General features: G+C 49.5%; 1 protein-coding gene across 15 annotated transcripts in view; it reads left to right on the forward strand.

Annotated features, from left to right (window-relative positions):
* The window catches only part of STIM1 (stromal interaction molecule 1), a 107,045-nt gene that overhangs the window by 30,791 nt on the left and 54,275 nt on the right, over positions 1 to 21,979 (forward strand). For 13 of the 15 annotated variants that reach the window (XR_012627803.1, XR_012627804.1, XR_012627802.1 and 10 more), the window contains 2 exons: positions 10,534 to 10,667; positions 21,707 to 21,821. Coding sequence is in view for 12 of the 15 variants with exons in the window: in XM_074860660.1 (XP_074716761.1) it covers positions 10,534 to 10,667; positions 21,707 to 21,821 (249 nt within the window). In the remaining 3 variants the exon portion in view is untranslated. The remainder of the gene's footprint in view (positions 1 to 10,533; positions 10,668 to 21,706; positions 21,822 to 21,979) is intronic. The other 2 variants (XM_074860662.1, XM_074860666.1) reach the window with 1 other exon arrangement.

Raw genomic sequence — 21,979 nt, forward strand, 5'->3', positions numbered from 1 at the left:
TGGGACAGCAAAGGGTTGTGGTGGAGGGGATTGGGTGGAAGGAAAGGGTTAAAAAGGGCTTTGCTGCTGGTTTCAGCATGTTTGGAAGAAATGGAATGAAGCTTTGCTGATATTAAATCAGTAAATTGTTGCATGGAGAAGATGCAGGCAGCTAATTGCAATCAGCGTTGAGGGAATTAATTGTAGTAAATAAATGCTGAGCTTGTGCCAAGGAGAGCAGCCCATTTGTGGAGGAAATTTTGAATTTTTAATTGAGTAAGAGCTAGCAGCTGTACAACAGTGTCACTTTGCTGCTGAATTCCTTCCTGTAGCTGTCGAAAGCTGATGGCGGTGGCATGAAGTGGCGAGTGTCTGTAGTGCCAGGAGCCTCGATGGATCACCGCGGGCTTCCTCCTGCAGCTGTTTTACCTTCCGTAGCTTTGTCGAGTTGATCCTGAGAGATCCGTGGATTTTCCAGGAACCCATCGCTGCCCTCAGAGTAGGGGAGACTGATTTGGCCCCGTGAATTCTGCACGGCCTGTTTCTCTGAACGCTGTTATTAGGTGGTTTGCGAACACTTTTAGTTGGACTTTCCAGCAGAGGCACCCAAGGGCGTTGTTACTTTGAGTATTTCAGAGATCAGATGGTCTGATCTCTGGCTGTATTTGCATTTTTTCTAGACTGCTTAATTTGAGTTAGGTACAGGGGTTTTTTTTGCATCATGCAAGCTGTTTCATTAAAGGAAAAAGTGTATCTTTGAACTCCTGCTAACACGTACTTAATAGTTGAAGGTTTTACAGTAAGAGTGTGGGTTGGGTTACTTGTGCTCAGGTGAGGAAGCGGGGTCTGTGCTGCAGAAGCAGTTTGCAGAGCTTTGCGTGAAGGGGAAAACTGGACGGCTTCAGTGAATTTCGATGTAACTCTGCTGCAGGCCCCACTTTCAGAGGTGATGATAATCTGACACAGCAGCAAGAGGACGTGAATAATTCAGTGGTGTCGAGCTTGCTTGAATGCTTCACCCAATGCTTCTGAGGAAACTCCCTTCAGCTGAAATCTTCCACCTACAAAAACCGCTACGAAAATTTTTAGGCTGTGAGGGAGGTGGGAAGATGGATGAGGTGCCTGTTTGCAATGCCAGGGGGTTGTGTGTGACTCCTTGGTGTGACGAGTCACACATTGCTGCCTTCCAGAGCAAGCCATCCCCTGCCTCTGCACCTCCCAGGGAAGGAATTCTCTTATTGCCAGGGAAAATAGTTCAAATGGAATAGGGAAATGGGCATGGGTTAAAATCCCAATTCTGTTTGACAAATTCATCTTTAAAAAAAAAATGTTTTATGTGTGAGTTTTCACATGTATTTGTGGACAAGTATCACACCTTAAACATGGAGTAGTGGCTGACAGGTCTCTATATAGTAAATAATATCCAGCTGCACAGTGTAAAATTGTAGTATAGAAATACTTTGAGTACTTTATGACAGTGCAAATGGTTGTATACTCCCGTAACTTTGTCGGGGTCTGTTATTTGGTATTTGGAGCTGGAAAACTGTGATTACTGTGCCCTTTTTTGCCTTGCTCGCCGTGCTGCTGCTCTGTGGCCTTGCAAGGTATCCCTGTAGCCTTGCAAGGTGCCCTTTGATTTCCCTACCCCTCCAGGGGAATGGTCATCTCTGGATACAATCCTTACAAAACCGTTTAGTGCCTTTGTTAAAATTTATGAAGTTGTTCTTGACATTTTTTTAAATTGAAAACCAGAGTTTTAGGGGAGGAGCCCTGAGCAAGGAAGTTAAACTGAGTCCTTGTTTACATTAGTAAAATATGTAAACAATTCCTCTTCCCTAAATATAAGATCTTATTTTTTTTTGGCTGCCATTCCAGTGTTTATAAAAGCGAGTTATGTAAATGACAGTTCTTATAATTAAACTGCTATCTAATCCTATCCCAATGGCTGTTCTTGCTCTAACGCTCAGTGCTACTGGGGGCAATCGGCTGCGCTGGCATTAACACAACTCTTCAACATTATTAAAGATAATGGGACCTTGTAGAAGAAAATTGAGAGAACCTGAAATTAAACAAACAGAATTGTCATTAGAGAGAATCACCCATGAGAAAGGAAGGATCTGGAATAAAATACTTTGATGCTACAGAGGCACTGAGGTGGGCAGGGGCCTCTGGAGATCGTCCTCTCCAACCCTGCTCAAGCAGAGTCACCCAGAGCTGCTTGTCCAGCGCCGGGGCCAGTTGAATTTGAGTGTCTCCATGGGTGGAGACTTCACACCCTCTCTGGGCAACCTGTGCCCATCTGGGCCAGAAAATATTTAAGCTGGATTTCCCATATTGTGGTTTGTGTCGCTGCCTCTTGTCTGCTCGGAGCGGGCTGGGGCTGACGAGGCAGCCGCAGCAGAAGGGGTAGGCCTGGGAACTCTCATTTCTCCTAAAACGTTTTGTAAGACTGATAAAGCCAACCCAAAGGGCTTTCCAGCTCAGCCTAGTCTACGCTTAGGCCACAGTGTCTGTTGGGGATCTCCTGGGTGGTGGCACCCAGTGGGGTGGGTGCAGGGCCCCCTTGTAGGAGATTGCGTAGGGGATTGCAAAATACCTTTGGTGGGGGAGAGAGAGCCCCAGGGGTGAGGGTGGGTGGGTGTGAGTGCCGAACAATGGCAGGAGAGGGGATGTACAGATGGCATGTGCTGATAGTGCCCTGCTTAGAAGGGCCATCAGGACACCCCATGGCAGGGAAAAGGGGCTTTTTGTTCTGAAAGGAAGGACAGACTGTAGCTCTTAAGAGGTGATGGTGGGGAGATAAAGAACAGGACTGGAGGCACAAAACGGCAGGATGGAGAGACAAAAGGCTCGTGATGACTCAGAGGGGTGGGGTGGGAGGGTCGGGTTAAGATGATGGTGTCAGCTCCTAAGGGTCCAGGAGGCGCACCCTTAAATCCTGGTCTGTCACCTAAGAACAGCCTGGGACAGGGCTGAGGGCCAGAGAGCAAGTGTCTCTGTAAAAACTACTGTAGCAAAAATCCATGCTAGGCCCTCTGGAAGAGGAGGATGTTACTTAAAGGAAACCCATTTCACACTGATTTCAAGGCTTTCCCTCACAGAAGGTGCCAGGCGTTGTGTGGGACTGGCCTGACACAGTGTCACTGTGTGGGACACGAGGGCAAGACGTGCTGTGCTTAAACCCCCATTCCCTCATCGACCAAGAGAGCACCTGGCTTTTGGATTGGTCTTATTTTGTCTCCCTTTAGGAGACAAGGGTTGTTATGCTATGATCTTTTTGCTGAATCTTGCATAAATCTTAGGCAAGGTTGCTGGCCCTTATCTTTATTTCTTTGTTGTGGGCATTTTTACAGCTGCAGCCTGTCTTGCCCTTGAGATAAGGAGGGGGTGGGGGGACGCCCCATGCCCTCTGGCGAAACCTGGTGACCATTCTGTTGTCAGTGCAGGGTCTTCTGCTGATTAAATCACTTCTGCCCTTATTCAGGCTTTTTCTGGCCTTGATGCAAACAGCAAATTCCTCGCTATTTACTAGCTTGATTGCTGTTGATTGTGTACTTGCTTATCAGCACATGCCAGTTCTTGCTTTATTGCCCTTTCTGCTGCTTTCACAGTGGAGCTTCTCTGGTAGCATTTGTGTTAAAAGTACCCAGGGGTTGGCCTGGTGGTTGCAAGAAATCTGGGCAAGATCACTTCAATTATGTGTCTTGCCTGAATGCTGGACGGACCACTTGGACAGAGACGGTTTGGGGCTCAAGAGTTACATGGCTGTGAGAGTGTTAATAGGAGTAAAACCACTCTTGTTTTATAAAAACACGACCTTTCCTTCCTATAATTTGAACTTTGCCAGAGTGTTGCTACGTTCATTGCTATAATAATAAGCACAGGCTCAGAACAAGATGATCACGTAATATTTTGGGAGATATCTTTCAGCCTGATTTAATTTTTCCTTCTGAAGTCAAGTCCAAAGGCAGTATAAATACAATGACCATCCCGTGTTCTTGCTCTCTGTCATTGAGATGAGCATGACAAATCATTGCAGAAAAGGCCCAGCCCAAAGTCCTGAGCTAATTTTGCAATAACTATGAAGAAACCTCTTGCAGGGTAGGAGAGGAAAGCCCAATCTGTGCAAATCAATGGTAGGGCATCTGGTAATATTTAAAGTAATTCTGCCAAGTTCCTCTCCCTTGCCAATTAAAATAAAAAGTTACACAGATGAAAAATTGCTTCACCCTGGTTGCTTGGGCACCCTGTGAAGTGCTTGGACAATATTGCGGCCGTGCTGTGCCGTGCTGTTTGTCACTCTTCCACCTCCTGCTGCCCCTGAAGGTGTAAGGGAAGAGTGGAGGCTTCCTGGCACCCCCGGCCGGCGGGGGGGGAAACGCTGCCCTGGCCTCCTGACCTGCCGCCAATTCTCACGCCCTGCCCGCCACAGCGTTGTCCCTGGCTGCTGCTTCGGATGCTGTGTGGTGCTGTACCAGATCTTTTCCCAGGTCCAACCGCAGGCTCCATGAGTCCGGTGACTCTTATCTCCACCGGCTTCCTACGGCAGCTGGCCATGGGCACCGGGAGGGGGAGAGGACAGCCCCGCTGTGCCAGGGAGGGGAGAGCTTTCACAGCAGGACCAAAACCAGTGAGTGAACACCCGGTTTCTAGGGCTGCTGGGCTCTCCTGGCCGTACAGACAGCATGAGTTAGTGCAGAATAAACTTCTGAGGTTTGTGAAGCAGTGGGACATCAGCCCTGCCTCTTCAGGAACACACAAGTAGCCTCCATCATTGTCTGAGTCATCTTGCTATCTCTATCGGGAGGAGCAGCATGTTCCACCCCTGATTTTCTTCTTCCAGCTAATGAATGCAGAAAACCAGAATTTTAGACGGGGCCTACTCACTAGTGCCCCAAGCTGGACCTAAGGGGAAGGGTCTTGTTTAGACTCTGGTTCAGTTGTGGGAGTTGCTGTGAGGATGCAGCTCCGTGTCCAACAACTGGGGCTTGGTGACTTGTCAGCAGAGGGAGGAATTGCTCCTTTCATGACCTTTTATGAATTTTTCCATTTCTTACAAATATTTTAGGTGTGGTGCTCTCATAGGCAAAATTGAAAAATCTGATTTACTCAGTTTTAGATGATATTTTACTTTTTGCAACTGAAGCCAGTAAAGGATGAATGGACAGCAGTAGGTGTGTGAGATAATTTGGACTGGAGAGAGGGAATATGGCTGTTAATGTAAAGTAATTTGGGAGAGATGGTTGAATCTTTGCATTTGGAGATGAAGCAGCTCGTGGCCTCGTAGAGCGCCCTGCTGCAGAGAGGCACAGTGGGTCTATTTTTTCAAAGATAAACTGTTTTTCTCCTGGTTTTGTTTTGTTTTTTTTTTTTTTTCCCACAACTAAACAAGGTAGGAGGAGGAGATTGTGCCTAATAATTGTCATCATTATCTTTCTAGATAATGAAACTAAACTTACAAATTCAGTCCAAATTATGCCAGTTCCAGGCCTGGCAATACTTGCAACTTGCAGAAGTGCTCTATGAAAATGTTTTGTCGTTGGTCACAACATCTGAGAAAGACGTCACCAAAGAAAACCTGGCCCTGAGTGGCTGGATTCTGGGGGTGGGTGGAAGAGCAGGGTGCTGGGGGGTGTTACATCCATCCCAAGGGTGCAGAGCACGGCGAGGGGGGGCTGTGAGGGGTGCACCTGCGTTAAAGCATCGATAGTTGTTGGCAGTGCTGGGCCCAGAGCTGCTGTGGTGGCGTTACCTACGCGATGCGCATTCCCCGAGGTACACACCGATGGCTCGCCGGCGCTGTTTTGTGGCAGTAGGTTTTGTACAGCACGTCTTCTCCCAGTGTCGCATCGTGCGGTCGGTCCGTTTGCCTCCACCTGTCTCTGAAGGATCATCGGGTTTTCATGTCAGAGAGCCCATTTTTAAAAACCTGCTTTTGGGTACCTCCTCTTGATCATTGGGGTTTGTCTGTAGGTGTGTCTGAAGGGCCATGGTGCTCTCACCAATGAGTGGCAGGGCTGAGGCTGCACGTCCTGGGGCACGGAGTCACGCAGCCGGAGCTGAAGAACCCATTGGGACGGTTTGCTCATCAGGTTTGAAAAAGAGAGACTTTTGGGTACAAACAAAACCTGCTCTGGGCCGTTCTGCACGCGATCAGGGTGCTTGCACTGAAGCCATGCCAGGAACTCTTGAGGGCTGCGCCAGTATAGCTGCCTGCTGTGCCTATGGCAGAGGTTTTAAGGGCTTGGCTACCAATTTTGACCCCAGTGTTGGAGATTTAGAAGTACGTTCTTCTTAAAAAGCTCTAAAGGGTAAACCAGACCTGGAATTTTAGGGCAATTCTAGTTTTTAAGATTTTTTTGGTTTGTGGTTTCGAGGGCTCTTGCTCTTTCCTGGAGGGGGATGAGGGCTCTAGACTCCCAACCTCGGGGGGTGGCAGGTCCCAGGGGGTGCGTGGGGATGTGACAGTGACAGTTATCCATAGTTAATTATTGTTATTAGCAAAGGTGAATGGATTTGGATATTTAATGATGGCAGTTTTCAGCGTGCATGCATGAAGTGTGGTTGTTTCCTAAGGTACAGATAAATTTTCTTGCGATGGTTCATCCAGCACCTCGAGGACACCACGGTTCCTGGAGCGCTGAAGGCTGATCGGCCGTTAGGATCTCCTGAACATAACACACCAGCTCGGGAATCTGAGCAGGGTGCTTTACTTGAAAAACAAACCAAAATCCCACAAAACCCCCTTTCAATTTATAGTATATGATGTTATGCATTAGCATATAAAATTAATTTGGGGTTTGAAAGATGCTAGTGCAAAATCTATAGCTTCAGGTCTTGAATGCATTTGTGTATATGTGTGTGTATAAACACCAAAAATAACCCTTACAAGCATAATAGAAGAGCTTGGTCTGATTTGAATAACGCTCTGACTTCCATCTAAGTGGTTTTTGAAGTGACTTTGTTTTAAGCAGAATATGACTTTAAAGAACATTTAAAGTTCTGCTGCAGATAAGTACAGTTAAAATTAAACTCCTGATCCTTGGCTGATGTTCCTCAAAATGAAAACCCCGCTGTTTTTTTCAGCCTCCTGATTAGGGATACATACGTAACAAAGCTGGTTCTGAGCCACGTATTTAGTGTGGGGACATGAGAAAAGCAACAGTTAAAGGTAGGAAACCAGCCTTACATTTCCATGGCATTCTAGTGTGTTTTTTTACTGAGTTCTCACAATATTTAAGAATAAGCAGGCTTACGGCTGAAGCTGAGCTGAGTTCGGGGACTCTGGTAGCTGGCTTCAGCATAAACCACAAACATCCATTCAAGGTATCTCGGCTTGATCATCTGGTCTCGCGTGGACGCTTTAGAGTTCTAGTAAGTCAGTGGCAAAACAACAATACTCGTATTTGTACTCTTCTGTCTCTGTCAGTGTACACTCACTGCCTTTGCTGCTCTTTTCCATTCCACAGTGCCAGCGGGTTCTCTAACATGAACCTACTCGCAGGAGCAAAACCTGCTCCTGAACAGCTGTCCAAAGTGTGGCCAGGTGTTTGTGTAAGCAGCTTAGCTTAGGTTTGTGGGGTGTTTTGGTTTGGTTTTTTTGTGTTTTGTTGTTGGTTTTGGGGTGGGGTTGTTTGTTTGGTTTAGGGTTTTTTTAACCAGTCTCGAAGGTCTGAGGGCTGGGCTTCCGCTGTGACATCTAGGAATGCGCATGGCATCTGCGGGCGTCAGGCCGGTTTCCTCCAGGTGGAAGGTTGTGTGCTGACACTCGGAACAGAAGAGACTATTCCACTTGGAAGGGACCTACAGCGATCATCTAGTCCAACCGCCAGGCCACTCCAGGGCTGACCAGAAGTTAAAGCAGTTTATTAAGGGCGTTGTCCAAGTGCCTCTTAACCAGTGACAGGCATAAGGAGGTTGGTGCTGTTAACAGAATCGCTGGCTGAGGTGTGAAGGGATCTCTGGGGTCCATCTGGTCCCAACCCCCAGCTCAAGCAGAGCCCCTTGGAGCCGGTTGCCCAGGACCGTGTCTAGATGGCTGTTGAATATCTTCAAGGTTGGGGCCTCCACCACCTCCCTGGGCCACCTGCACCAGGGCTGGGGCAGCCTCACTGAAAAGTGTTTCCTGATGTTCAGAGGGACCCTCCCGTGTTCCAGCGTGCGCCCACAGCCTCTGCTGCTGGCACTGGGCACCACTGGGAAGGGCCTGGCTCTGTCCTCTTGGCTCCCTGCAGTACACGGGTGGGACCCTCTGAGCCATCTCCTGCTGCAGCCCAGGACGCCCTTGGCCACCTTTGCTCGTGGACACCTCGGTGCCCCCCAGGCCCGTCTCTGGCTGCTGTTTTCCAGCCCATCGGCCCCCAGCGGGTGCTGGTGCGTGGGCTTGTTCCTCCTCAGGGACAGGACCAAAGCAGGGCTATTGGCCAGCAGGTCTGGTAGTGCAAGCCTCAGTTTCACAAGCAAATTGACTGAATGGACTCTTAAATGTCGCAGGTAACATATATTCTGTCAGAACCTCTGTTTAAGAAGCTCTTGGGCTTCCTGTAGGAATTTTTTTTCTCACAGGGATTGTGTAGTATGTGCTAAAATAATTTTTTAAATCTTGTGTGGATTTGAAGTTCAAAAAGTCTTTTGCATTGACAGCGAATCCAAGAACTTGCTAGTTGTATGGAGATGTGACAGACGATCATCTCTGGGTAGCAAGGCGAGCGCATGTGTGACAGCAGCAGGAGAAAACCCGTCTACTTTTCCTGTAAATAAACTTGTCTTATCTTGCGAAGATCATCTTAGAGTTTGATTTGAGCTCATACGTAATTTGGACTGTTCTGCTTAAATTCCTTGGAGTTCAGTCTGAACTCTCTTTGATTTTTTGAACATGAGACCTTTCTCATTTCTAATGGGAACTGGGCCAGGAGCTATTGGGCTGGTTTCCCAGTGATCTCAGGGCAGTCACCCCTGGATAATTCTTAATCATTATCTGCTTACGGTGAATCTGATACAGCCTCTGTCAAACAAAAGGGCTTTAATGTGTGTCATGCAAAGAGCTCACCTTTGGGGGATGTGTTTTGTGCCTGGCATCTGTGTTTTTGTCTCGGCGCTGCAGCGAGTCAGGCGTCGCCGTGCCGCAGTGCCGTAGAAGGGATGGATGGGCCACGTTTGGTGCTTACATGGACTCGGGCATGCAGCAGAATTTAAAAGCGTTAGTCTTGAAACATAGAAAAATATGTGGAAAACAAGCCAGAAAAATCCATTTCATAATCAGGAAGAAGGCTAGTTCGTTTAATTGACGTGTTATATAAACCTACACCTCTTACTGTCCTAGCTAGACGCCGTGCCAACACTAACAATCCCCAAGTGAGAAATGAAGCTCATGAAATAGGAGGTGAAATATGCTGCTGTCCTCCCCTTCCCCTGCCCGTGGGGCATCGGTGGCCACCACGTAGGCAGCAGAAAGCACAGCAGTGAGACCAGGGCGGGCCTGGGGGGGTGGAGATGCTGTAGAAGGTGACCTGGAGAAGAGCAGCCTCGCTGAGGCCGTGACCCAGCCCTCGCTCTTAGGGGTTTCGCTGGACTCTGGCCGTCGCCCGTAGCCCTGCTGTCAGCGACGGCGCCGGGATGCTTTCTCTAGAGCTCAGCAAGGGCTTTTCAAACAGAAGCAGCTTAGATACAAAACACAATGGCGGTATTTAGAGACTTGGATAGATTGGATCGGTGGCCAATGTCAATGGGATGAGCTTCAACAAGGCCAAGTGCCAGGTCCTGCACTTGGGCCACAACAGCCCCCTGCATGGCTACAGGCTTGGGGAGGGGTGGCTGGAGCTGTCTGGAAGAGAAGGATCTGGGGGTTCTCATTGACAAGCAGCTGAACAGGAGCCAGCAGTGTGCCCAGGTGGCCAAGAAAGCCAACGGCATCCTGGCTTGGATTAGAAATAGTGTGACCAGCAGAAGCAGGGAGGTGATAGTCCCCCTGTGCTCTGCACTGGTGAGGCCACACCTGGAGGGTTGTGTCCAGTTTTGGGCACCTCAATCCGAGAGAGATCTCGAGGGGCTGGAGCGAGGGCAGAGGAGGGCAACTAGCTGGGGAAGGGCCTGGAGAATAAATCCTGTGAGGAGAGATTGAAGGAGCTGGGACTGTTCAGTGTGAGGAGGAGAAGGCTGAGGGGAGACCTCATCACTCTCTACAGCTCCCTGAAAGGACATTGTAGAGAGGTTGGTGCTGGTCTCTTCTCCCAGGGAATTAGTGACAGAACAAGAGGGAACGGCTTTAAACTGCAACAGGGGAGGTTCAGACTGGGCATGAGGAAAAAATGTTTCCCAGCAAGAGTGGTCAGAGAGTGGAATAGGCTGCCCAGGGAGGGGGTGGAGTCCCCATCCCTGGGTGTGTTTAAGGGCCGTTTGGATGAGCTGTGGGGGGATGTGGGGTAGGGGAGAACTTTGTAGAGTTGGGCTGAGGGTTGGACTTGATGATCCCGAGGGGCTTTTCCAACCTAAATGATTCGGTGATTCTGTGATTTTTGGTACGGGCTGCCTAATGCTGGTGTTCTCTTCCCTCAGCAGAATTCTGCCGCATCGACAAGCCCTTGTGCCACGATGAAGACGAGCAGCTCAGCTTTGAAGCCGTCCGCAACATCCACAAGCAGATGGATGATGATGCCAATGGCAACGTGGACGTAGAGGAGAGCGACGAGGTCAGTGCTTGGCTGCTTTGCTGTCCTCCTCCTGCGCTGGGGGGGGCTCTTCTGGTCCGGGTGATGCTGATGTGGCGGGCACCTGAAATCCAGGTGGGCAGACTCTGAGGCTGCTGGCTGCCTCTTCGTCTGGCAGTGGAAGCAAAGTGCCACCTTGAGCCAAATTTCTGATCCAGTGTATTTCAGTACTGTAATCTTTAGTGTTTACAGCTTTTCCTCTCTTCTGGTGGTTCCCAGCCACTTTTTTTCTACACACAATGTATTACCAATTTATTCCAGCCCTGAAAGACAAGGAGTTTTGTCTACATGACTGTTATTATTTCATTCTTTTTTTAACTGTGGGGTGGGGAAACACCTCTGAATTCTGATGGAGCCTCTCTGTCACTGTTGAGCAAATCCACTGGCTGCTGCCTCCTTCACATTCCAGTTTATTGCGTTCTTCCACCAACCCTGCTGAAACAGTTACAGTACCTGTGTGCAGACTGCTGAAAAAATGAACAATTTTTTGTTGTCTTGGTGTTGGAGATTTTAGCAGATAACTTTACTGAAGAGAAATAAAATTGTTGTAGAAATAAGTGACTACTAGAAAAGGGAGAGCTGTTCATTTACAATGTTGCCTCAGTTGCAGTGGATGCTCATTACAAGGCTCTGTTCAAGGTGGGGAATTCTGTCTTGTAAGGAGACTGGCATCTGGATAAGAAAGTGTTGGAAGCTAAAAGAAAACAGACTGGTGAAGGAATCTGCTGCAGTCATGGGCAGCTCTCCAGTCCCAATTCATAGAATCACAGGAGGGTTTGGGTTGGGAGGGACCTTAAAGCCCATCCAGTGCCACCCCCCTGCCCTGGGCAGGGCCACCTTCCACTAGCCCAGGTTGCCCAAAGCCCCGTCCAACCCAGCCTTGAACCCTTCCAGGGAGGGGGCAGCCACAGCTTCTCTGGGCAACCTGTGCCAGGGCCTCCCCACCCTCACAGGGAGCAATTTCTGCCTTAGATCTGATCTAAATCTCCCCTGTTTCAGCTTATAATTGTTCTCCCTCATCCTGTCCCTCCCCTCCTGATGACAAGTCCCTCCCCCCTTTCCTGTAGCCCCTTTCAGTCCTGGGAGGCCTTCTCTTCTCCAGCTGAACCCCCCAACTTTCTCAGCCTGTCCAGACAGTTTGTGGGAGAACTGGATATAATCTCTGTGCAGGGTTGGGAGTTTACAAAATTGTGACCCGCTGCTTCTGGACAAAAAGGCATCTCTTTTATTTTTTTATCCCCATTCTGATGCCGGTGACAAACTAAAGGGATGTGGCAGCCTGCACAGCGCTGTCCTCGGAGAAGGACACACCAACCAGTCCTTCAGGAGCCCTTCTCCCAGGTGCTTTACTCCCATTTCTCAGATAAAGAAGCCGCAGTCCAGGGCGCTTAAATCTCCCACCCCAGCTGACGCAGCAGCTCAGTTTATTGGGCAAATCCAGCCATCTCAAGGGCTCTTCTGTCACCTCCCAAGAACCGTCTCCAGGGTGCCTGGAGCTGAGCACCCTGTTCATGAGGAGCCTGTGGTGTTGGTTGGCTGCTCCCGGCTTGCAGTGCTGTTCCCTCTGCCTAAATCCCACTTCACGGAGTAATTAAAACAGATGAAAAGCATTCAATTGCATTTGCTAAAATGTGCTGTTTTCCCTGGAGGCAGTTCTCTGCTCTGCAGTGCTTTGGAGGTGCTCTGCCTCTCCCAGGGTCCCTCCGGCAAATCAATTGATCGGTGCGTCCTGCTCGCCTGTTATTAAATTGAGGAGAAGCTCATGTTGTTAGTTGGGCATTAAGTGGCAATTTTTGTGTTTCTGAGCAAATCTTGCCCTGTGTCTCGGTGGACTAGTTGAGAGCTTGTTGTACGAGCACTAACGGTATTATCTGTCAAAGCCTTCGTACCATCAGTTCACTTTACAGTATAGATGTTGTTTAATGGAAAAAGCTTTTTTTCTGTTATTTCTGCTGTTAATGGTTAGATATGGGTAGTTTAAAGAAGTAGATAAAGGTGAAATTTTTCATATAAGAAAGTCTGGGTTTTGTAAAAGTTTGTTTTGGCTCATTGAGACAGCCTGTATTTCATTTATTTACCTGTGCATTCAAACGCTGCTTAAGGGTGAGACAAGGCCACCCTTCTCCCCCCAACCCCAAGTGCTGCCCAGCGCCGGGCTGTGCCACGAGAAACACGTGCTGGGATTTTTTGCTGGGGGGAGGAGGAAACCCAGAGGCTGGCGAAGGCAGCCGGGTGTTAAACCGAGCCTGGCGGACGCCAAAACCCCGAGGAGCGGCGGTGCCAGTGAGTGATCAGCCAGACGGCACACGGACACCCCGCGGCTGCCGCCGGCCCGGGGCAGGAGCTCGTGGGGGCTCGCTGGGGGCACCGCGGCAAGGTGGTGCATGTACGGCGTGGGAATGAGAACAAGAACATCCCCCCTGACAACCGTCTTTGGGTTCAAGGTGGAAGAAAATAAGCAAAATAAAATATAAACGACAGTGCACAGCATAACTTAGTCAATATTTTAAATATACATCTTTTGTGAGGATTGAAGATCGTTTCTCCCTGCTTTCCCTTTTATACTCAACGAGCACGCTGTGCGTTTTATGTGCAGATATTGGGCTCTGTGGAGAAGGCTTGGGTGCACATGCAGGTCTCTGCAGCCGGCAGTGAGTTAGGATTTATATCTGTTTACTTATTGACAAAATGAGGCATCGTGGTGACCCCAAGTTATATCCAGTGGACTTGGCATTGTCAGAGGACTTGGTTTGCAGTTGAACTTGATGCATCTTAAAGGTCTTTTTCCAACCAAAACGATTCTGTGATTTTATAAATACAGGCACAAGCTTTACCTTTTCTAGGCTTGAAAATTTTATTAAAGTTGCATTAAATGAAACTTTCAATAAAGGCTTTGAAGCCACTGAAAAAGGTATTTCAAGAATTGCCCTTGGTGAGCCAGCCACTGCCCAAGTGCTCGGTTTCTCTGCTTTCGTGGTTATCAGCTCTAACCCCCCCTGTGTACCCTGTAACCATGCTTTAACTCCCTGTCTGTGATGGTGGGACAGCTGCCGGAGGTATTATTTGAAATAATGCAGGAGGCTCAAATTTAACCCTTTTACGTTTAATCTTCGTACACTCTTTCAGTGTGTGAGGCTCCTGCCCTGGGAGTGGACATGGAGGGTGGCATGGCTCCATTTCCACAGACTTTTTAGAAAATGATGGAGCTAAGGACCCAGGCAGGAGTGTGAGATGGCAACGTGCTTGGGTACCCAATTGGGACCCACCAGCAGCCCTGTGGGGGGGCTCGGGGGGGCGTGTGCTGGGGAGCCTCTCCGGGGTCACAGGACGGGGGGGACGGGACCTCGGGAGGTCTCCGTTGGGAGGGTACCTGGGTACCTGCAGTGCCGTGCTGCAAACAGTTGCTCTGAGGAGTCTCCCTTAAGTGTAGGTTTATATACTTGGGTTTTGTTTTTTTAATAAGTGGATTGGCCACTGAACAAAGCGAGCTGACGGACGTCTTAACGTCGTTTCAGAACAGAACATGTTGGTGACTGGTCAGCCTTGCACAGATATTGAGCTGAGTTGGATGAGTTGCCTGGAAAACCACAGTTCTCTGCTTTTGCCTTTCTGTTCATCTTATATTAATTCCTTTAATTAAAAAAAACCCCAAAACGTTCCTCTGCTGAGGATCAGGCTGAGCTAAGAGATTTAATCACCTGTTCTCCAGAAGCGTGTGCAAGCTTCGGCGGCCCGCGGGTCTCGCAGACGTTGGTTGTGGAGGCCCGTGGGGACACCTGCGCGGGGACTGCGGAGAGCAAGCTCTGCCCTCCCGTAGCTGCGTTTCCCTTGTTGGTTGAGAACTTTGTATTTGCAGTTACTGTTTTGGCCCTGTCTCTTGCGGGGGTGAGTTATGGGTCCATTTTGTTTGGGTTAAAAGACCTGACTGGGCAGAAAGAGAGGGACAGACAGATAACTGTGTCTTTTAAACATTCTAATTATAGGTGAAATCTTGTGCAACAACTTTAGGCTGTCCTTAAATCATCATTGCATTTATTTTTTTTTTTCTGGAAGTGAATTTTCAATGAAGTTTAAGATGACATCAAGTGACCTCGATTAAAATGAAAGAGCTGTCCCTCATGGGGAAACTGTCTAATTAGGGAGCTATTTCTGCTCCTCACGCTCACTCCAAAGGCAGCTCCAGCTGTTTGGGGGCAGCTCTGATGGAGGTTCACACGACAGACGCTGTTAGCCTGGTTTCCCAAGGAAACAAGGTTTGTCTTACTGCTGGGTCAGTCCCTGGCTCCTCTCAACCTCTGACCCCGCTGCCTGGGGTCAGGCACATTAGCAGGAAAGAGGGCTTGAAGACAAACATCTTCTGAAAATTGGTAGCTCCGAAAAGATGTTCAAAACGGTGAGCTGACTGAGGGAAGGGATGCGTGGTGAGCGCTGCAGTCTCTTGGTCTTTTTTTTTTGCCTCGCAGCGGTGAGGTGGTAGTTGGTGTTTGGGACGGGTGATGGCATTTGGGGAGCAGAGATAAAGGTTTGAGGGGAAGTGCAGAGATTGTGCAAGTAGTTGGAGTTTCTGCAGATTAAAAAACACAAGGAAAAAACCTCCAAAAATCACACTTTGTGGAACTGCTCATTTCTGAGCGTGCTTTCAGCCACTGAGACGACAGGTTTGCCTTAACCAAGGAACCCGTGCAACTCAAACTCCTCACCCCTCAGAGTGGAGAAAAGCGTACGGGTCACGGGATCTGGCAGATGGAGAATTAAAATATAGGTCCCTGTGTTTAACAAGGTGAAAGCGAAACGGTTCTGTAATTGTTTTTCTGGAGGGGGTGCGTACCTCTGCCAGTGCCTCCAGCACTTGCTGGAAACCTGGGGCCAGAGCAGCTGTGAGCAGAGGGCACCAAGGAAAAGTGTTTTCCTCCTAAAACAGGTAATTCTCTGCCACAGGCTGCTGTGGAGGTCAGAACTGTGGGTGCCTTCAGCAGGGATGAGATGTGTTCCCTCCCCAAAGTACTGCAGTACAGGCTGTCTCTTCCCGCAGCGATCTCCGCTCACGTTGGTTGTTGCCTGTAGTGGTGGTTCCGTTCCTGTTGCTTTTGGAAGGTGTGATCGTGGTTTGTCTTTCTCTGAACTTGGTGCTGAGACTCTTGGTTAACTACATTTCCTTCTGTTCTTCTTGCGGATTCACAGACTGGCTGCAGCTGGAGGGGGTCAAGGTGGCACCTCTGGAGGGAGTCTGGGTAGCACCTCTGGAACTGGTCTGTGTGGTATCTCGAGCTGGTCCGGGTGACACCTCTGGAACTGGTCTGGTGACACCTCTGGAGGGGGTCTGGGTAACACCTCTGGAGCTGTTCTTGTGGCACCTCTGGAGCTGGTCTGGGTGGCATCTCAAGCTGGTCTGGGTGGCACCTCTGGAGCTGCCACAGCCCCTGCCCAGGCAGGGCCACCCAGAGCCAGTTGCCCAGGACTCTGAGTTCAGGGTATCTCCAGGGATGGGGTCAGCAGGGTCTGTAGCACTTTGAAAGTGCTGCTTTTTGATGGTTTGTGAGTAGGTCAGTGTTTTGTGCAGTGGTTCTTACGCCTGGTATGTTGAAGATCTGGGAGCCCCGTGGCTACTTTATATATATACACATATTGAGCCACCTGGGCTAGCGGAAGGTGTCCCTGCCCATGGCAGGGGGGTGGGACTGGATGGGCTTTAAGTTCCCTTCCAACCCAAACCATCCTGTGATTCTGTGATAATGTGTGTGCTCAGTAGTTACCTGTGCACCTGAAATCTGTGGGGAGCCCCTCCAACGGGGAAAAACTGCGAGCTCCGTTCCTGCGGTAGATGCACAAACGTGGCCTCTGAGAAGCGCCCCAAGTACTGCTGGTGTGTCCCAGCCTGGTGCAACGGGAATTCCCACAGATTTGTGCTGGTTGGCAGCATGGGGCGGTTGGGGAAGGTGTGTGGAGCAGTAGTGGGTGTCTGACAATCCCAGCTGAGGAGCTAATGGGTCAGCATCAGCAGGAAACTGGGTAAAAAACTGGCTGGATGGCCGGGCCCAAAGAGTGGTGGTGAATGGAGTTAAATCCGCTTGGCGGCCGGTCACGAGTGGTGTCCCCCAGGGCTGGGTTTTGGGGCCACTCCTGTTGAACATCTTTATTGATGATCTAGACGAGGGGATCGAGTGCACCCTCAGTCAGTTTGCAGATGACACTGAGTTGGGTGGGAGTGTTGATGTGCTCGAGGGTAGGGAGGCTCTGCAGAGAGACCTGGCCAGGCTGGAGCGATGGGCTGAGGCCAACTGGGGGAGTTTCACTAAGGCCAAATGCCGGGTGCTGCCCTTGGGCCACAACAACCCCCAGCAGTGCTACAGGCTTGGGGAGGAGTGGCTGGAGAGCTGCCAGTCAGAGAGGGACCTGGGGGGGATTGATTGATAATGAGCCAGCAGTGTGCCCAGGTGGCCAAGAAGGCCAATGGCATCCTGGCTTGTATCAGCACTAGCGTGGCCAGCAGGGACAGGGAAGGGATCTTACCCCTGTGCTCGGCACTGGTGAGGCCGCCCCTCGATTCCTGGGTTCAGTTTTGGGCCCCTCACTCCAAAAAGGCCATTGAATGACTCGAGCGTGTCCAGAGAAGGGCAACGGAGCTGGTGCAGGGTCTGGAGCACAGGTGTGATGGGGAGCGGCTGAGGGAACTGGGGGGGTTTAGTGTGGAGAAGAGGAGGCTGAGGGGAGACCTCCTGGCCCTCTGCAACTCCCTGAAAGGAGGGTGCAGAGAGGGGGGATGAGTCTCTTGAGCCAAGGAACAAGCACCAAGACAAGAGGGAATGGCCTCAAGCTGCGCCAGGGCAGGGTCAGACTGGCTCTTCGGAAGGATTTCTTTGCAGAAGGGGTTGTTGGGCGTTGGAATGGGCTGCCCAGGGCAGGGGGGGAGTCCCCATCCCTGGAGGGGGTGAAGAGTCGGGCTGACCCAGCGCTGAGGGATCTGGTGGAGTTGGGAACGGTCAGGGTGAGGTTCATGGTTGGACTGGAGGAGCTTCAAGGGCTTTTCCAACCAGATGATTCTGGGATTCTGTGAAACATCTCCATTCCCCAGCTCAGAGCAGAGCTGACACCCCCGCACGACACAGCAGCCCTCACCCCCAATGACCGTGCCAGGCAGTTTGGCTTACTTGCTGTATTTGCACTATTCTTCTTTTCTGTTCCCCAGAAGAGACTAAGGGAAAAAAAAAATATGCTTTTAAGGCTTCCCTGGGCTTTGGTGCATGCAGCCTAGCTCGTGCAGCCTCTGGGACTGCACCATGCACGAGGACACGGCCCCGTCCTCCATCCTCCTCCTGCTTGTTTATCGAGATACTCTGAGCAGCTCGTCCCCTCCGTAGAGTCCTTGGGGATTTGTTTTGGTGATGGTGGGCTGGAGGAAAGCTGCAAGAGATCATTTTTCTTTTTTCTGCTCCCCGAGCTAAATATACAGAGCGGCAGCTGATCCCTCGGGCCCGGTGGGAGCTGGCAGCCCGCCAGGTGACATTGCCACCTTCCCTTGGTCACGGGTTACCGAGCCAGGAGGCCGACGGCTTCGCCTCTCCGGGCCGCGCGTTGGCCTGCGGCGGAGCCGATCGGCAACCGCCTGCCTGAATTCTCCCATTTTCCATGTTTGTCTGCAAGACGGGCAGAGCAGCCGAAGCTTTCACGGGCTGGAGAGCAAGAGAGCAGAGAGGCACCAGGCACGAGCTGCAGGTAGCCTCAGTGGCATCTCTAGAGGGCCTGGAAAGTTAAAATTGCACAGATATTTTTCATGCCCTGATATTAAAATACTATCTCTGTCTCTAGTGATTACTCTTTTCTTCGGTAATTCTGTTACACCCTTGGAAGACCTGTAATAAAGGAGGCTGCGTGGCAGTCATGCACTGGGTGGTGCATGCAGGGATGTAAATGTGAAATTATTTTTCGGTTTTGTTGCATCTGCTAGATACAGGAATGTGCGTGATCCTCTTCCTTGTTTGATTGCCACATACTTTGCTTCCCTCGCATCTCATGAATCCCTCCTGCGTGCAGGGTGGTCTCAAATCCTGTCAGTCTTTCTTACACTCTCATAGTTTGTTGTTAATACAACTTTCTTCACTTTTCGTTGGTGTCCCTGTTTCTGGCCCATCTTCTGAGCTGGGAGGGGGGTGGGAACACACCAGAGCTCGTTACTGTGACACAAGTGTTCCCTGAGTGGATTTAGCTCCGCAGACCATACTGACAATAGGTGTGGGTTTCGTTAGTGGCTCAGCCCACGGTGAAAATGCCTCCCCTCCTGTCGACGTTTCAGCTTTGCTTTGGAGGTACAGGTCAGATCTAAAAATAATTTCTTGGATTCTTACTCCATTGACATAAAGTTGGTTCCATTGTGCCACTTCGTTGAATTTTTGGAGATACTATAATTCAAAGTCTGGAATCCCAAAATCCTGGAATCCCCAAAGCCTAAGTTATATTAATTTATTATACTCTGTCTATCTGTATTAAAATCAATTTAACATATACGCTTGCTGAATATTTTCTGGCTTCTCTTACCAGGAACCTTCAGATGTACTGCAGAGAATGTTCATATTCAGTTTGATCTGTCAGTTTTGTGCAGCAACCAAAAATAGTTAACTAATGATTTTATTTTATATATATATATATTTATATATTATTACAGATATCATTCAGGTTGGAAAAGCCCCTTGGGATCATCGAGTCCAACCCTCAGCCCGACTCTACAAAGTTCTCCCCTACCCCACATCCCCCCACAGCTCATCTAAACAACCCTAAATATATATTTAACGACCCTAAATATATAATAATAATGTATTTTACATGTACACTAATTTTATATATAAATATAAAATAAAAGCACATATATTCTATGTATCTTCTAATACATATCTATAGTCACCTCTAGTTATATATATTGTTATTCTCAGTTCCCTAAAGTTCATTTCTCAGATTCCTGCTGGGTTGCTGGAAGAATGTGGCGTGGGCAGGGCAGATCCTTTCTTTTGTGGCCGGGCTTTCAGTTGATTCTAGATGTTGCAGCAGCCAAGCTGCCACCGCCCAGCGTGGTGTGTGGACTGTGTGAAGTAATCCCGGGTAGAATTCTCATTGACACAGAAACTCCTACAAAATAACGGAGCCTGTTACTTGGCAGTGTTGGGTGATTTTGATGACCTACATTTGGATGCAATCAAATACAAGGTCTTAACCAAAAAAAGTGCTTTTCAGCTGGCAAACTCCCCCCTGCTTCCAGGATAGCCTTGAAGTTGAGGATTTGCTGAAGCCCAGAAAACCTGGCTTTAAGCTTTGCCTCGTCTTTGAGTGAGGAGTAGCTTGTGTTGTTTATCTGATTGTGCAGATTCATCTTTAATTCTTAGGACTGCGGGGTGACATTCCCATGCGGAAGGTGGGCGCTGTCCTGTCCTCCCCAGCCCAGCCCCCCGCCCTCCCTGAAGACCCCTCTGTAAATACCAGGACCTTGCTGCTTTGCATCACCTGTCTTGCTCGATTCCTCCTTAGAAAAAGCTTTTTTCCATATTTCCATGTGGCTGCTCCTGTGCCTCGTCTCTCCCCCGAGCACTGGGGCAGCAAGGACCCCATCACTTGGGTTTTTTTCTCTCTTTCCAGCGGTTTTGGGTTAATGCTTTGCACATCTTGCTCCACCCTGCCTGCAGGCAGCATCTGTCACGATCTTGGGGTAAACCTTTGAGCATTTACTGTTTCTCATAAGGGGCTGTGTCCTCTTATTTCTGGTGTTACAGCTTGTGTTATTCCACAGCGATCAGATGAATCGGAGACGGGGCAATTCCTAATGAAATGCTGGATTGCAGAAATGCTCCCTCGTCCCTTCGATAGATGCTCTTGGGCTTGTGGGGTCTCTCCACGGGGAAGGCACAGGCAGCATAAGAAGATTTGGGGTTTCTGTGCCAAGAGAGAGGGAGCAGCAGGAGAGAAGGATTACTTACTGCTGCCATGCGTCTGTGCCTTCTGTGAATGCTGTGACCTTGTCTTACGCTGATGCATCAGTGGAGGACTCGGAAAGCAGCTGATTGGAAAAGAACAAGCGGAATGGTTTGATGTCTGGAAAGTTTGCTTTTCTTAATGAGAGGCTGAAGCTCCTAAGCTGACTTGCTTATTGTCAGCACGGCCCCAGGCAGAAATCTGCTGGCAGAGGGCTACTTGGCAAAAAGGCGGCAGAATAAAATCCTGAAACTGAAAGAGAAAAATGCGTTGAGTTGGAAGTGCAAGGTCTGTAATTGATGGTGTTATCAACCGCTCGCCTGAGCCACCCGCCCCCAGAGCACTTCGTCCAGCTCTGGGCGCTCCAGCATAGAGTGTGCATGGACCTGCTCGAGCGGGGCCAGAGGAGGCCACCAAGATGCTCCGGGGGCTGGAGCACCCCCCTATGAGGGCAGGCTGAGAGAGTTGGGGGGTTCAGCTGGAGAAGAGAAGGCTCCGGGGAGACCTTAGAGCGGCCTCCCAGGACTGAAAGGGGCTACAGGAAAGGGGGGAGGGACTCGTCATCAGAGGGGGAGGGATAGGATGAGGGGTAACGGTTTTAAGCTGAAACAAGGGAGATTTAGATGAGATCTAAGGCAGAAATTGTTCCCTGTGAGGGTGGTGAGGCCCTGGCACAGGTTGCCCACAGAAGCTGTGGCTGCCCCCTCCCTGGAAGGGTTCAAGGCCAGGTTGGACGGGGCTTTGGGCAACCTGGGCTAGTGGAAGGTGGCCCTGCCCAGGGCAGGGGGGTGGAACTGGCTGATATTTAACATCCTTCCTAACCCAGACCCTCCTGTGATTCTATGAACTGGGGAGATGATGTAGTTTTGATCAAAGGTTAGAAGACCTGAGCTGCTGCATCTCAGACTTAGGAGAACTTGAGAACTTTGCCATAGAAATTATTACGTGACAACCTGTGAATGTGATAATAAGGAAGACAGGTGAAAGATTTTTTTTTTTTTTTAAATGCTCCCCATCTCTCTAAAAGATGAATCAAAGCATAATCCCCCTGTTTATTCTTCTCCTAGTTCTTGAGGGAGGACTTGAATTATCATGACCCAACAGTCAAGCACAGCACCTTCCATGGAGAAGACAAGCTCATTAGCGTGGAAGATCTCTGGAAGGCCTGGAAGACATCTGAAGGTAAAAAAGACAAACAAGCAAACTGAAACAGCCTGCTCCACCCCCTTGCCTTAAAAGTCATAAACACTTTGGATTTCATATAACCGTGGCAGCAGTGTGTGTACCTCCCAGGAGAGAGCTGCTGCTGCTGCTTTGGCTGCCTTGTACAAGTACTCTTC

The sequence above is a fragment of the Strix uralensis genome, chromosome 2, assembly GCF_047716275.1.
Source record: "Strix uralensis isolate ZFMK-TIS-50842 chromosome 2, bStrUra1, whole genome shotgun sequence".
NCBI classification, from domain to species: domain Eukaryota; kingdom Metazoa; phylum Chordata; class Aves; order Strigiformes; family Strigidae; genus Strix; species Strix uralensis.